General features: G+C 36.1%; 1 protein-coding gene across 22 annotated transcripts in view; it reads left to right on the forward strand.

Annotated features, from left to right (window-relative positions):
- Positions 1-15,258, forward strand: part of PBRM1 (polybromo 1) — a 95,082-nt gene that overhangs the window by 63,695 nt on the left and 16,129 nt on the right. For all 22 annotated transcript variants that reach the window (XM_081073364.1, XM_081073352.1, XM_081073365.1 and 19 more), the window contains 2 exons: positions 3,433-3,578; positions 4,695-4,852. In XM_081073364.1, the coding sequence (XP_080929490.1) occupies positions 3,433-3,578; positions 4,695-4,852 (304 nt within the window). The remainder of the gene's footprint in view (positions 1-3,432; positions 3,579-4,694; positions 4,853-15,258) is intronic.

The following is a 15,258-nucleotide window of genomic DNA, read 5'->3' on the forward strand; positions in this document are numbered from 1 at the left end:
ATAGAAACACTGAAAAATTTTACAAGTTATGTGGGAAAAAGATGTTAAAAATTAACAGGTTGCAGAATGGGGTGTTTCCATCATTTTTTAAAAATGTATATTTGTATATATGAATGTGAAAACCTGCAAAAACTATATACTAAACTGGGTAATTATCTCAGGTTGGATCACAGAAGACTTGTTTTTTAAGTTTTACATGCTCTAATGTTTGAATTATTTCCAACAAATATACTTGTTTTTTTTTATAATAAAGACAACGTTTTTAAACTATTAATGTAAAAACTGGAAAATATTGAATTCTTAGTGACTTAGGAAAAAATATCCATTTTAGTGTGCTAACACATGATACTCATATTTCTTACATTTTGCCAATATTTGTGAGAATTATGGAGGTATTAATTTTAAAATAAGAAATATCGATGGAAGCCAATGTAGAAATTAACTTGGATTTGTTATTTCTATTAGAATTCATAAGTCCTCAGTGTCCTATTTCTCTATGAGTACATTTTTTGTGTCATTATTTTGATATTGCCTGGCCAAAACAAGTCATTCCAGGAACTTTTTTAAAGAATAACTTTAGAACATAATCCATTCCTAAAAGAAAAAGGTATTTAAAAAGAAAAAATATAGTTCACATACAGTATTATATTATTTTCAAGTGTACAACATAGTGATTCGACACAAAGTGATCACCATGATAAGTCTAGTGACCATCTGTCACTGTACAAAGTTATACTATCTGGCTTTACTTTCTGTGTTGTATGTTACGACTTATTTTATAACTGGAACTTTGTTCTTCTTAATCCCCTTCACCTTTTTGCCCATCCCCTCTGGAAACCATCAGTTCATTCTCTGTGTCTGTGAGTCTGTTTCTGTTTTGGTTTTGTTTGGTTTGGTTTGCTCTGTTTTTTCAGATTCCACATATAAGTGAAATCATATGATGTTTGTTTTTGTCTGCCTCGTTTATTTCACTTGGCATGATTCTCTCTAGGTCTGTCCATGTTGCAAGTGACAATATTTCGTTCTTTTTTTATGGCTGAGTGTGTGTGAGTGTGTGTGTGTGTGTGTGTGTGTGTGTGTACACATACCACATCTTCTTTATTGATCCATTGATGGATACTTATGTTGCTTCCATATCTTGGCTATTGTAAATAATGCTGCAGTGAACACGGGTACAGTATCTTTTCAAATTAGTGTTTTGTTTTCTTCAGCAAAATACACAGAAGTGAAATTGCTATTTTTAATTTTTTGAGGAACCTCCATACTGTTTTCCGTAGTCGCTGCACCAATTTGCAATCCCACCAACAGTGCACAAGACTTCCCTTTTCTCCACATCCTCTCCAGCACTTGTTGTTTGTTGATTTATTAATGATGGCCATTCTGACAGGAGTGAGGTGATATCTTATTGTGGTTTTAATTTGTATTTCTCTGATGATTAGTGTCTTTTTGTTATGTCCGTTGGCCATGTGTATGTCCTCTTTGGAGAAATATCTATTCAGGTCCTCTGCCCATTTTTCAATCAGATTGTTTGTTTTTCTGATGTTGAGTTGTATGAGTTCTTTAAGTATTTTGGATATTAACCACTTATTGGATATATCACTTGCAAATAACTTTTCCCATTCAGCAAGTTTCCTTTTTGTTTTATTTAATTTTGCTTTTGTTACCCAAGAAGACATACCAAAAAAAAATATTGCTAAGAGCAATACCAAAGAGTTTACTGCCTATGTTTTCTTCTAAAAGTTTTATGGTTTCAGGTCTTACACTTAGGTCTTTAATCCACTGTCGGTGTATTTTTGTATATGGTGTAAGAAAGAGGCCCGGTTTAATTTTTTTGCATGTAGCTGTCCAATTTTTCCAACACCATTTATTGAAGAAACTGTCTATTCCCCCATTTTATATTCTTGCCTCCTTTGTCATAGATTAATTGACCAGAAAAAGGTACTCTTAATTTCAGGGGTTACTTTATAGCTTCCATTCCTTAAAGTGTGTTTTACATAGCATATATGTGGAACCCCTCTTAATCTTAAGAATTTTCCCCAAAGCCCATTTTAATATCACATTTCAAGTCATTAAGATCAAAACATTAGATTATTTGGACATTCTAAAAGAGATTTTTTTCTCCTCTTCCTTCTCTCCCTCCCCCCCACACACTCCAGTTCAAGCTGTTGTTTCTCAGTCTAGTTGTGTAGGACACAGCTCCCTGGCCCAGGCTGGTATTATGAGCCTTGTACTCCCCCCTGGCTGAGGCAGTAGGTCGCCGGCTCTCCGTCCGCCTCTCACGGCAGCACATGGCAGCTCACGCTGTTCTCAGCTGCTCACCATGTCCTCCAGCTGCTCACAGCAGCCCAGCTGCAGGTCTAGCTGTTGTTCACAATTTTAGCTGTAGAGGTTACAGCTCACTGGCCCATGTGGGAATCAAACCGGCGACCTCAGCGTTAGGAAAACAGCAATCCAACCACCTAAGCCACTGGGCCACCCCTAAAGAGATTATTTTTTTTAAGTTTGAAGTTTCAGATATTCTCAGAGAGACAGTGAGATGCAGTAGCATATTTTGGGGTTCTGGAGTTTCCTTTTACACGTTTTGGAGTTGATAATTTAAAACATCTAGCAGTATGTCCATTATCTGCTAGGTTCCTAGTAAATTATGCTTCTTATTTTCATCAGTCAGAAGTTTCTTTTTCTTGTCAAGACTATAAAACAACAATAATGTTAGTTAATCACTTTTCATGAATCAGGCATTGTTTTATGTACTTAACATGGATTATGTAATTTAAGCTTCCTTAACAACCCCATCCATCTGATAGGAACACTATTTTACAAATGAGGAAACTAAGTCAGGAGAGGTAAAGTAATTTGCCCAATGTACAGCAGCCAGTAGGTGACAGACCCTGTAATTTATTCAAAAGCAGAGTATGTGACTTAGGTCACAGAGGTTATGTTATTCCTTTCTATGTTGGAATAAATACGATAAAATTTTTAAATCTTTTGTTAATGTTAAGAAATTAAGAGCTTAGCAAATGTGGTAAAGAGGAAGTTTTTGTAGAATTTGCTCCTTTATAATGTATGAATGAGCCTGCTCTGAATGCTGATAACTCCTTTCCAGTGTGGTTTTTTTTGTTTGTGTGTTTGTTTGTTGTGGTTTTTTTGCTAAAGGCTATGGAAGTAGAGGAAGAAGGGAGAGTAGGATAAAAGCGCCTTGAAATAACATTTTATGAAAATTAACTAGAAATTTTAAGTAGATAAAATATTTGATAAGACTTAGTTTGATTTTAGTAACCTCATCTTTTAGTTTCTTGTCTCCATCAAAACATTTATTTATGGTTATTTTTTCTTTTAAGTTAATATGAAGGAAAGTCTGTTTTCCTTTCGTACCTTCTCTGTCTACCTTTTGATTGTCAGCTGCCTAGCTTCAACTAGTTTCCTTTATCACAGGAGAAAGAAGACGTCCCTGTGGAAATGTCGAACGGTGAACCAGGTTGCCACTACTTTGAGCAACTCCGTTACAATGACATGTGGCTGAAAGTTGGCGACTGTGTCTTCATCAAGTCCCATGGCCTGGTGCGTCCTCGTGTGGGCAGGTGAGTGTTACTGAATTAGGAGGGATGAGATTGGATTTGAGAGATGTGGAGCCAGAAAAAAATTTGTCACTCTTTAGGATGAAGACAAAAGTCTCTCCCCAGGTTAACTTCTCCAGCTTTCTCTCACACCACACTTACCCTGCTTTTGCCTCTAGCCATGCTTCCCTCTTTAAATTCCTCCCATTGACTTTTTTTCTTCTTCTACCATTTACTGAACTCTCAACCTAGGAATCTCCCTGCCTGGTTCATATGGTGAACTGCTTTAGCTTAAATTTGAAATAACACATTTTTAAGGAAGCCTCTCCTGTCCCCTCTAGACTGAGTGAGGTCTTCCTGTTGTACATACTCAGATCACCATGTATTTCTTTATCCTTGGAGCACACACCACATTGTATTATTGTCAGGTTTCTATTCTGGACAATGAATGCCCTAAAAGTAGGGACCTACTCTTTTTGCTCACCTTTGTATCCCCTTTTCCAAACATAGTGCACAAAACATAGTAAGGGCTTAGATATTTGATGAGCAAATAAATGGATGAAAGTATGATTGAATGGTGTAAAACAGCAGTAAAGGAGTCAGGTACAGGGCTGGGCAGTAGAGGACAGTGCTTAAGAACAGTGGTTGGTTCCAAGACATCTTGGTTTAAGTCCCAGCCCTGCTAGTTTCATGTCCTCAGGCAAATGATTGACCTCTCTGAGCTTCAGTTTCCTCATCATATTTGTTCATCATTCACTAATCATTTATTGCACACCTACTGTTTGCCAAGTAATTAGGAACATTAGTGAATAAAACAGACAAATATCCTTAGTCCATGGGTCTTTGTTCTAATGGGAAGACAAACAATAAACATCATGAATAAGTAAAGTGTATAGTGTATAGTGTAAAGTGTGTTATGTTAAAATATGTTTTCCTGCAGATGAATAGCCAAATGTTCATTTCTCTTTTTCATGTGCTTCAAGGGGGAAAAATGTCAAGGAAATTATCAAATCAGCCAATGAAACTCCACTACATATCATTAATATTTTGTTTAATGGAATTTTTGTTAGATTAATTCTTCAGAAATGCAACTCATCAGAATTTTATTTTAATGGAATTTCTCTCCCCCCCCCCACCAAGAATTGAAAAGGTATGGGTCCGGGATGGAGCTGCATATTTTTATGGCCCTATCTTCATTCACCCAGAAGAGACAGAACATGAGCCCACAAAAATGTTCTACAAAAAAGAAGTGTTTCTGAGTAATCTGGAAGAAACCTGCCCCATGACATGTATTCTGGGTAGGTACTTACGCCATTTCATTTAATCACATTCATTTTATAACAATTGATTGAATACTTTTGTGCTAGTCATTGTTTTAGGTACTAGGTATACAACAATAAACAAACCAAAGTTTCTTCTCTTTTAGAGACTTACGATGGGGCAGAGGTTGGGAGTCAGTAAATTAAAATTAAATCTATAGAACATCAGGTAGTAATTGGGGATATGAATGAGAATAAACAGAGGAAGAGAATAGAGATTTATGTTGAGAGGAGGTCCTGTTTTAGGTATGGTCGTCAGCAAGAGTATCTCTGATAGGTGACGTGAATAGAGCCCTAAAAGAAGTAAAAAGAAACTTACTCGAGTATCTAAGATCTTAATTCCTTTTAGGCACAGTAAACACCAAATGCAAGGACCTGAAGGCAGAGTGTCCCAGCAGGTCTGAGACACAATAAGCAAGCTGGGTGGCTGGAGCAGGGCAGGGTTATGTGATAGGGAATCATCCTTCTGAGGTGGCTAGGCACTAAATCATGATAAGTTTTGTAGACAGTGCAGAGATTGAGTTTGGAGTGGATAGGAGATCCTGCAAGGGTTCTGAGCCGAGAGGCTCTGTGATCCGACGACATATGCATTAGAGAAATCATTGTGGCTGCAGTTTGGAGAATATATTGTAAGAATAAGATAGGAAGCAGGGAGAGCAGTTAAAAGACTTTTATAGTCTCTGTTGGACTCAACCCTAAGTAATGTTATCATCCCCATTCCAGAAGTGTGAAGGACACATGTTTTAGTTTCTGTTCCATCATCATACTGAGTGTTTATAATGACATTCTGCTCTTCAGATATAGTTATTTGCATCATATACTGTCATCATTTTCATCTATTGTGTTTCTTCTAGCCCTGAGTTAATTCTGCAGCTTACTTACACCAGCTACTCTTTACATCTTTTGGAACGGTTTTCCAAAAGGTTGCTGGCCACAAGCTTTATATTGATTACACATGGTTATAAAGAAGCAGCAGCCGCCATGCTTCTCACTAAAAGGAAATTTGCAGATTAAAAAATATTTTACACTTAGACTTTGATCTCTTCAATGTTTAGATTGTTTTTAGTGCTGTGAATTTTTTTCAGAATTGGATGTGGTAAAAATGTCTGAATGGCCTGGTAGTTCAACACATTTTCTTCTTCCCACCCCGGGAAGAAGCAAAGACTAATGCAAAGACTAATGAAGTTAGTAAATATTTCTTGAGTTTCTGCAACGTAGAATATCTTCCTTTTAACTTGTGATCCAGACTAAAGCAGTGCCCTAGAATCTTACTTCCTAGTATAAACCCAGCCTGGACACTCAGAGGATGCAGAACAAAGGTGAGACTGAAGTCTTTGGTTAGGGCAACAATATCGTTTGTTATTTTTCAGTTATTAGCGGTTACCCTGGAAATTACATCTTAAATTTATAACAATCTAGTTTGAATTAATACTAACTTAGCTTCAATAGTATATAGACACTGCTGTGCAGCTCCATCTCTCCGCCTTTGTGTTATTGTGAGAAATCACATCTTTATGTTCTGTGCGCCCATTTACATAGATTTCTAATTATTGCTTTGTGCATTTGTCTTTAAAGTCATATAGGAGAAAAAGGAGAAGTTACAAACCAAAAATATAGTATTGGCTTTTATGTATTTACCTAAGTAGTTATCTTTAGTAGTGTTTATTTTTTGGGTGTGGCTTCAAGTTATTGTCTAATATCCTTTCATTTCAGCCTGAAGGACTCCCTTTAGCATTTCTTGTAGAGCAAGTATACTAACAACAAACTCCCTCATCTTTTGTTTATCTGGAAATGTCTCGATTCCTCCTTCATTTTTGAAGTATATTACTGGATATAGAATTGTCCATTGACAGTTTTTTTCTTTCACATCTTTCATCAAAGTACGCCTATGTTGGTATGCTTAATGGTGTGTCACAGGTCTTTTAGACACTGTTCATTTTTCTTTTTTTTTTTTAACTGTTATTCAGACTGATAATTTCAATTGACCCCCTGTCTTCAAGTTCATGGATTCTTCTGCTTATTCAAATCTATTGAACCCCTGTAATGAATTTTTCATTTCAGTTATTGTACTTTTCAGCTCCAGAATCTCTATTTAGTGTCTACAATTTCTGTCTCTTTATTACTAGTGTCTGTTTGGTGAGACATCATTCTGGTTCCCTTTACTTCTTTATCCATGATTTCCTTTGGCTTTTTGAGCACATCTAAGATAGTTAATTTAAAGTCTTTGTTAAGTCCAATGTCTGGGCTTCCTTGGGGACGGTATCTGTTCATTTCTTTTTATCCTGTGAATGGATTATACCTTGTGGTTTTTTGTTTTTGGTTTTTTGGTTTTTTTGCATGCCTCTTAATTTTTTGTTGAAAACTGGCTATTTTTAATATTATAATGTGATAATTCTGGAAATTAGATTCTACCCCCTCCTCAGGCTTTCTTGTCACTGCTTATTGTGGGTTGTAGTTGCTTGTTTAGTGACTTTCTAAACTATTTTTTAAAGACCATGTCCTTTGTTATATATGTTCACTGAAGTCTCTGTTCTGCTACCTTAGTGGTCAGCTAGTGACTTAACAGAGATTTCCTTAAATGCTTGGATCAAACAAAAAATTCTCAGTTTTTGCAACTGGATGCTGTGTCTGTATTGGAGCACACCTTCAGCCCTCAGCCTGGAAATTTACAACTCTGCCTTTCCCTTCACTTCCTGCTTCCACAGGGCTTGACAGTCAGCCAAAGGTGAGAGCTTAGGGCCTACTCAGGTCTTTCTGAGCATACACCCTGACCATGGCATGTGCATGGCTTTCTAGATTCCCAGAAATATGTGGAAATTTTTCAAAACTCACTCCCCAGCTTTTTCTCCAAGGCTTTTCAGCATGTCTGGTGTTTGCCCCAACTGATATCCTTTGCCCCAGCTGACAGCAACTGGGTCATTTGCCTTTAAATGTTTTCAGCAAAAGTACAAAAGCCACTTTTCAGCCTTTTGGAATTCCAAAAAGAGAGAATTCCAAGTCAGGTGAAATGAAGGCAAGCACCTTGTGTTAGTTCTTCATGAAGCTACCCAACAGGTCAAAACAGACAACAATTCTTTGAGAACAAGGACTGCTCTGCTCCCTCCAGCACCAGAAACTCACACCAGGAACACAAACTGCCATCTTCAAGACTGCCACTGAGCCAGAAAGTGGGGGGATGAGGGAAGGGTAAGTTAAAATGCCACAAAGCTCTCCTGATGGATTTCAGTCACTTTTTCCCTTGATCAAGCATTCACTTGATTATTATAAACCTTTGGCTGTTTTCCAGAGTTTCGCTAATGTTGATTCTGACAGTTTTTCTAGCTTTTCTCAGCGTTTTTTTAAAGAATGGCCCTTGGGTCTCCTTACTCCACAGTTCTCACTGTCATCACTTGTTTTTATAGATGCCTATTAGAATGAGTTGCATTCTATAGTTTATAAACTAGTTTTATATCCAGGATCTTATTTATTTCTCACCATGACCCAGTAGGAAAATGCTGATATTCTCAGAAAGGTGAAGTTACTCTCCAAAAACTAGGCCAGAACTAAAAACCTAGGTCTTCTCACTTCTACTTTTGTACTGGCATTTGGATTATCAGTTGATTTACAGCCAAGTAGGATATTTTCGAGAGTGAAAAGAGGTGTCATAATATTAGGCAGGACAACGGCATAGAAGAGATGTAGGGTTACTTCATCTTGAGATTAAGCCCCAAAAGAAAATGTAGCTAGTGGTCACAAAATGGGATTTTACCCCAGGTTGTGGATTTTAGTACCCACCCCTCAGGGAAGAAAAAGGAGTTTGGTACATTTTATATTGACTTTTAAATGCAAGGAGGCAGATCTTTTTTTAAATTAGTTTCTGTAGAGAATAATAATTTAAAGTGTTTAAATTTAAGCTTTAGAGGATTTATAATTTTGTTGTATTAACTATACATACTGCTGAATGTAAATCTCATTTTTGTTTCTCTGAAACAAGTTTTAAAGGTAATTAGGGAAGGTATAATTTTTTTCATCTTCTGTGATAAAACTCTGGTGGGCCTATTTCACTTAGGAGATTGTCCTGTTTTCCTAATTGTTATTATACATATACTCTTTGTTCAGTTCTATTAAGAGTTCTCTTTAGTAACTTAAATGGTAATCAAATGGACCCAGAGAAGTTGCTTTTGGGAAACATGGCCACACCTGGCAGAGAGTGCCTCCACCCTTAGGCATCTTGATGATAAAATTTTTAAGAATTTGGCCTCTCGAAACATGCCAGTTCCTAATTTATTTGCAGGTTCTGTTTTCTGCATAGTAGATTTTTTTTTAATGCTCTATTAACTGAAAAACTATTCTTAGTAAGGCAAGAAAAATAAAAGGTTTTTAAAGATTAGAAAGGAAAAATAAAATAATTAATTTTTGCACAGATGTTATTCGGTACATAGAAAACCCAAGAGACATTAGGATAAACTATTAGAATTAATAAATGAAAATATCAAGATCACCTATATTTCTGTTTACCATCAATGAGCAATTAGAAAATTAAATTTTAAAAATATGCCATTTACATTAAATACCTAGGAATAAATCTTTAAAAAGATGTATAAGACTGCATACACACACACCCCAAAAATAAGTAAACTGTAAGAAAATTATTAAGAGAAATTAAAGAAGATCTGAAAAATGAAGTGATCCATTGTGGTTATAGCTGAAAGACTCATTATTATAAAAATGTCATTTCTCTCAAATTGATCTATACATTCATTGCAGTTTTAGTCAAAATCTAGCAGGCCTTTATAAATTTTTTTTATAAGTCTAATTGTTTTACTTTTTCCACATATTTTCCACATAACACTTCTTTTTTTAATGTTATTGGGGAATATTGGGGAACAGTGTGTTTCTCGAGGGCCCATCAGCTCCAAGTTGTCCTTCAATCTAGTTGTGGAGGGCGCAGCTCAGCTCCAAGTCCAGTTGCCATTTTCAGTCTTTAGTTGCAGGGGGCGCAGCCCACCATCCCATGCGGGAATTGAACCGGCAACCGTGTTGTTGAGAGCTCACGCTCTAACCAACTGAGCCATCTGGCCACCCCTCTGGAGGCTCGGTGGCAGCTCGTTATCTTCAATCTAGTTGTTGAGGGCGCTGCTCACTGGCCCATATGAGAATCGAACCGTCAATCCTATTGTTTAGAGCTCGCATTCTAACCAACTGAGCCATCCGGCCGCCCCCCTCTTATAAATTTATGCTTTATTAAATGATGCTTTTTTTTTTAAGATTTTATTGGGGAAGGGGAACAGGACTTTATTGGGGAACAGTGTGTACTTCCAGGCCTTTTTTCCAAGTCAAGTTGTTGTCTTTTCAGTCTTAGTTGTGGAGGGCGCAGCTCAGCTCCAGGTTCAGTGGCCATTGCTAGTTGCAGGGGGCGCTGCCCACCATCCTTTTGCGGGAGTCGAGGAATCGAACTGGCAACCTTGTGGTTGAGAGCCGGAGCTCCAACCAACTGGGCCATCAGGAGGCAGCTCAGCTCAAGGTGCCATGTTCAATCTTAGTTGCAGGGGGCGGAGCCCACCAAACCAGCAACCTTGTGGTTGAGAGCCCACTGGCCCATATGGGAATCAAACCAGCACCCTTCGGAGTTAGGAGCACGGAGCTTTAACCACCCTAGCCACTGGGCTGGCCCAAATGATGCTTTCTAAACTTGTATCTTTTCTCTGTCTTTTGAGAGCCTGCCTGGTAGGAACCCTAAGTCAGGGCACAGAGACACTACATCCATTCCAGGGCCATCAGTCATTTTTACTCTTTAGCTGTGAGCAGAATTTTTACCCTTTCCAAATCTTTATTTTTCCTTCTGTGAAATATAGAAAATAGTAACTGTTCCTTCTCTAAATTGAAAAGCCTTTGCATTATGTAAGTAAAGTGCTATGTAACTTGAAGGCAGTAAGAGTAACTATAAGCTATTTTAAACTTCTAAAACATTTCTGACCTGTTCTTAACATGTTTTACATGTTTTGCTGTTAGTATGACACTCCTATTAAGACCAAGAACAAAATAGAGATGTCCTTGTTACCACTCTCATTTAACATTGTTCTGGAGGTGCTAGCCAGCGCAGTTAGAAGAAACAGAAATATAAAATAAGGAAATGAAGGAGATGAAAATTCAAGAGAATCAACTATGAAACCATGCACACAATAAGAAAAGTAAGCTGGTTGAGTATAAAACTAATAACAAATCAGTTGCCTTCAAAGTTTCAATACTAACAAAAAATGTAATACCTTGGAATAAATTTAACAAGATTTACACCACATCTTACCACATCTGTATAAAGAAGGTTTTTAAATGTTACTTTTAATTCATGTAAAATGGATTGCTTGAACAAATTGAAAAGCATATGTGCTTGACTAAGTCTCAACATCATAGAGATGTTTATTTTCCCTAAATTAATCATTAATATGATCCCAGTAGGTGTACCAATGGGAATTTTCTTGTGAGGAAGTTAGGACTAAATAAACGATTTTTTAAATCATGTAAAAAAAAGAAAATAAAAATCAGGAAAATTCTGAAAAGCATAGTGAAGGGATGGGGAAGGTTATCCTTAGCAGATATTAAAACATTATAACACTAGCATAATTTAAATTGTGTATATGATATATGAGTAAACATTATTTGAACATAATAGGAAGTTTATCAGTAGACCCAGTAATAACTTAATTTATGATAAAGGTGGCTTCTCAGATAAGTGGGGAAAGATAGATTGTTCTCTAACTGGTATTTAGAAACTGGATAGCCATTTGGAAAAATTAAAATCGTATCCATCCTTCCCATCAACTTCAGAATAAATTCCCAGAGGAATTACAGGTTTAAGTGAACAAAAAAATGAAGCAGCAAAGATACCAAAAGAAATAATGGAAACAATAAAAGAAAAGAAAAAAAGAAATAATGGGAAAGAAATTTTGATAATCTTTGACCTAAAACCCAGAACCAATACAAAAAAAGATATATAAATTTAACAGTGTGAAAGTTGAAAATGTTGCATAACCAAAACTGGCAGAAGCAAAGACAAATGACAACATTGGGAAAATACTTGTATCATATATCATAGACAAATATCAAATTTATCTCGTATGTGAAGAGCTCCTACCATGTTTCCCCGAAAATAAGACCTAGCCAGACCATCAGTTCTAATGCGTCTTTTGGAGCAAAAATTAATATAAGAACTGGTCTTATTTTAATATAACATAAGACCAGGTATAATATAATATTATAACATAATATAATATACCGGGTCTTATATTAATTTTTGCTCCAAGATGCATTAGAGCTTATGGTCCTGCTAGGTCTTATTTTCGGGGAAACATGGTATAAAACAGTTAGAAAAGATCAACATTCAACAGAAAAACAGGCAAAGAATAAGAGAAAGTAGAAAGAAATTACCAGTAATTCTTAAATAAGAATATGCTCAACCTCAGAAAAATGATAATTAAAACTACCCACATGCTGCTTTAAAAAAAAAAAAAATTGCCGAATTGTCAAAGATTCAGATGTTTGTTACTAGTTAAAACGAGAGCATATGGAAACAGCATTTACCAACTTTGTGTTGAGTTTATGCGTTAGCAAAACCTCTCTGGAAGGTAATTTGGTAATACCTATAAAAATTAAAGTGTACATACCCTTTGATCCAGCTTTTGTATTTCTAGAAATTTATACCTCAGATGTATTCACCCATGTGCAAATTAATATCTTAAATTATTTGTCTCAGCATTTTTTTTTTGCTACAGTGGGAGAGCAGAAATTTGGAAATAACCTAAATACCCATATCAATAATGAACTAGTTTCAATAAATATAGTGTATTAATACCAGTAACCATCCTCAAGATACATTATTTTGCAACAAAATTTCAGTGCAAAACAATGTGTGATGTACTATCATTTGTAAGTTTTTTTGTGGGACAATGTATTTAACATAATATGCAACATTTTAACCATTTTTAAGTGTACAATTCAGTGACATTAAATCCATTGACAGTATTGTGCAAACATTATCACTGTCCATTTCTAGAACTCTTTATCATCCCAAATAGAAACTCTGTACCCATTAATCAGTGACTATCCATTTTCCCTTCTCCCAGACCCTGGTAGGTAATATGTGTTCTATTATCTGTCTCTCAATTTTGCTTATTCTAGGTACCTCATATAAGTGGCATCATGCAATATTTTCCTTTTGTATCTGGTTGATTTGACTTAGCATAATATTCTCAAGGTTCATTCATGTTATATCATGTATCAGAATTTTATGCCTTTTTAAGGCTGGTTATATTCCATTGTATGTACATATAGCATTTTGTTTACTCATCGTTTGATGGACATTTGGGTGGTTTCTATCTTTTGGATATTGTTAATAATGCTGCTGTGAACATTGGTATATGAGTATTTATTTGAGTTCCTGCTTTCGGTTCTTTTGGATATTACTTAGAAATAGCATCGGTGCAACTCAACAACAAAAAAACAAACAACCTAATCAAAATATGGGCAGAGGACCTGAAAAGACATTTCTCCAAAGAGGACATACAAATGGCAAATAGACATATGAAAAAATGCTCAATATCACTAATCATTAGAGAAATGCAAATAAAAACCACAATGAGATATCACCTCACCCCAGTCAGAATGGCTATCATCAACAAGACAAATAATAACAAGTGTTGGAGAGGCTGTGGAGAAAAAGGAACCCTCATACACTGTTGGTGGGAATGCAGATTGGTGCAGCCGCTATGGAAGGCAGTGTGGAGGTTCCTCAAAAAATTACGAATAGAATTACCATATGACCCAGCAATCCCTCTCCTGGGTATCTACCAAAAAAATCTGAGAACATTTATCCATAAAGACATATGTGCTCCAGGGCAGCCGGATGGCTCAGTGGGTTAGAGCACAAGCTCTGAACAACAGGGTTGCCGGTTCAATTCCCACATGGACCAGTGAGCTGTGCCTTCCACAACTAGATTGAAGGACAACTTGGAGTTGATGAGCCCTGGAGAAACACACTGTTCCCCAATATTCCCCAATAAAATATATATATATATTTAAAAAAAAAAAGATGTACTCCAATGTTCATTGCAGCTTTATTTACGGTGGCCAAGACATGGAAACAACCAAAATGTCCTTTGACAGATGAATGGATAAAGTTGTGGTGTATATACACAATGGAATACTATTTGGTGGTAAGAAAAGATGAAATAGTACCATTTGTTACAACATGGATGGATCTTGAGATTATAATGCTAAGCGAAGTGAGACAAAAAGTATGATTTCACTGATATGTGGTATATAAAACTGAAAACAACAAAAGAACAAGACAAACAAATGAAGGAACAAAAACTCATAGACATAGACAATAGTTTAGGGGTTACCAGAGGGTAAAGGGGGAGGGGGCCTCTACAAGAGGGTAAATGGGGTCTAATATATGATGATGGAAAGAGAACTGACTGGGTGGTGAACACAAAATGTGAGATATAGATGATGTAATACAGAATTGTACAACTGAAATCTATGTAACTTTACTAACAATTGTCACCCCAATAAACTTAAAAAAAAAAAATAGAATCGCTGGATTGTATAGCAACTCTTTTTAACTTATTGCGAAACTGCCAGGTTGTTTTCCATAGCAACTGTACCACCAGCAGTTTACAAGGGTTCCAATTTCTCTTCCACACCTTTGCCAACACTTGTTATTTTCCTCTTTCTTTTTTTGTTTACTGTAATAGCCATGGTAATTCCATTGTGGTTTTCATTTGCATTTCCCTAATGGTTAATGGTCTTGAGCATTTTTCATGTGCTTATTGGTTATGTATCTTCTTAGGAGAAATGTCTGTTTAGATCCTTTGCCTATTTTTTAATTGGGTTGTCTTGTTATTGTTGAGTTGTAGAAGTTCTTTCTATATTCTGGATACTAGACTCTTACCAGAGATATGATTCGCAGGTATTTTTGTCTGTTCTGTGGGTTGTCTTTTCACTTTCTTGATCGTGTCTTTTAAAGCACAAAGTTTTTACTTTTGATGATGTACAGTTTACTTTATTTGGTTGCTGGTGATTTTGATGTCACATCTGTGAAACCATTGCCTAATAAAAAGTTACAAAGATTTACACCTGTGTTTTCTTTTAAGAGTCTTACAGTTGTGTCTCTTCTATGTAGAGCTTTGATCTATTTTGAGTTAATTTTTATATATGGTATGAGGTAGGATTCCAACTCAGTTTTTTTGCATGTGGAAATCCAGTTGTCCCAACACTGCCTGTTGAAAAGACTATTCTTTCCCCCGTTGAATTGTCTTAACTCCCTTGTTATCAATTGCCCATGAAAATCCAATTGTATCAGTGTATTTTTATCCTTTTAATTCTATTCCATTGATCTACATGTCTAT

This window comes from Rhinolophus hipposideros (genome assembly GCF_964194185.1).
Source record: "Rhinolophus hipposideros genome assembly, chromosome: 14".
Classification (NCBI taxonomy): Eukaryota; Metazoa; Chordata; class Mammalia; order Chiroptera; family Rhinolophidae; genus Rhinolophus; species Rhinolophus hipposideros.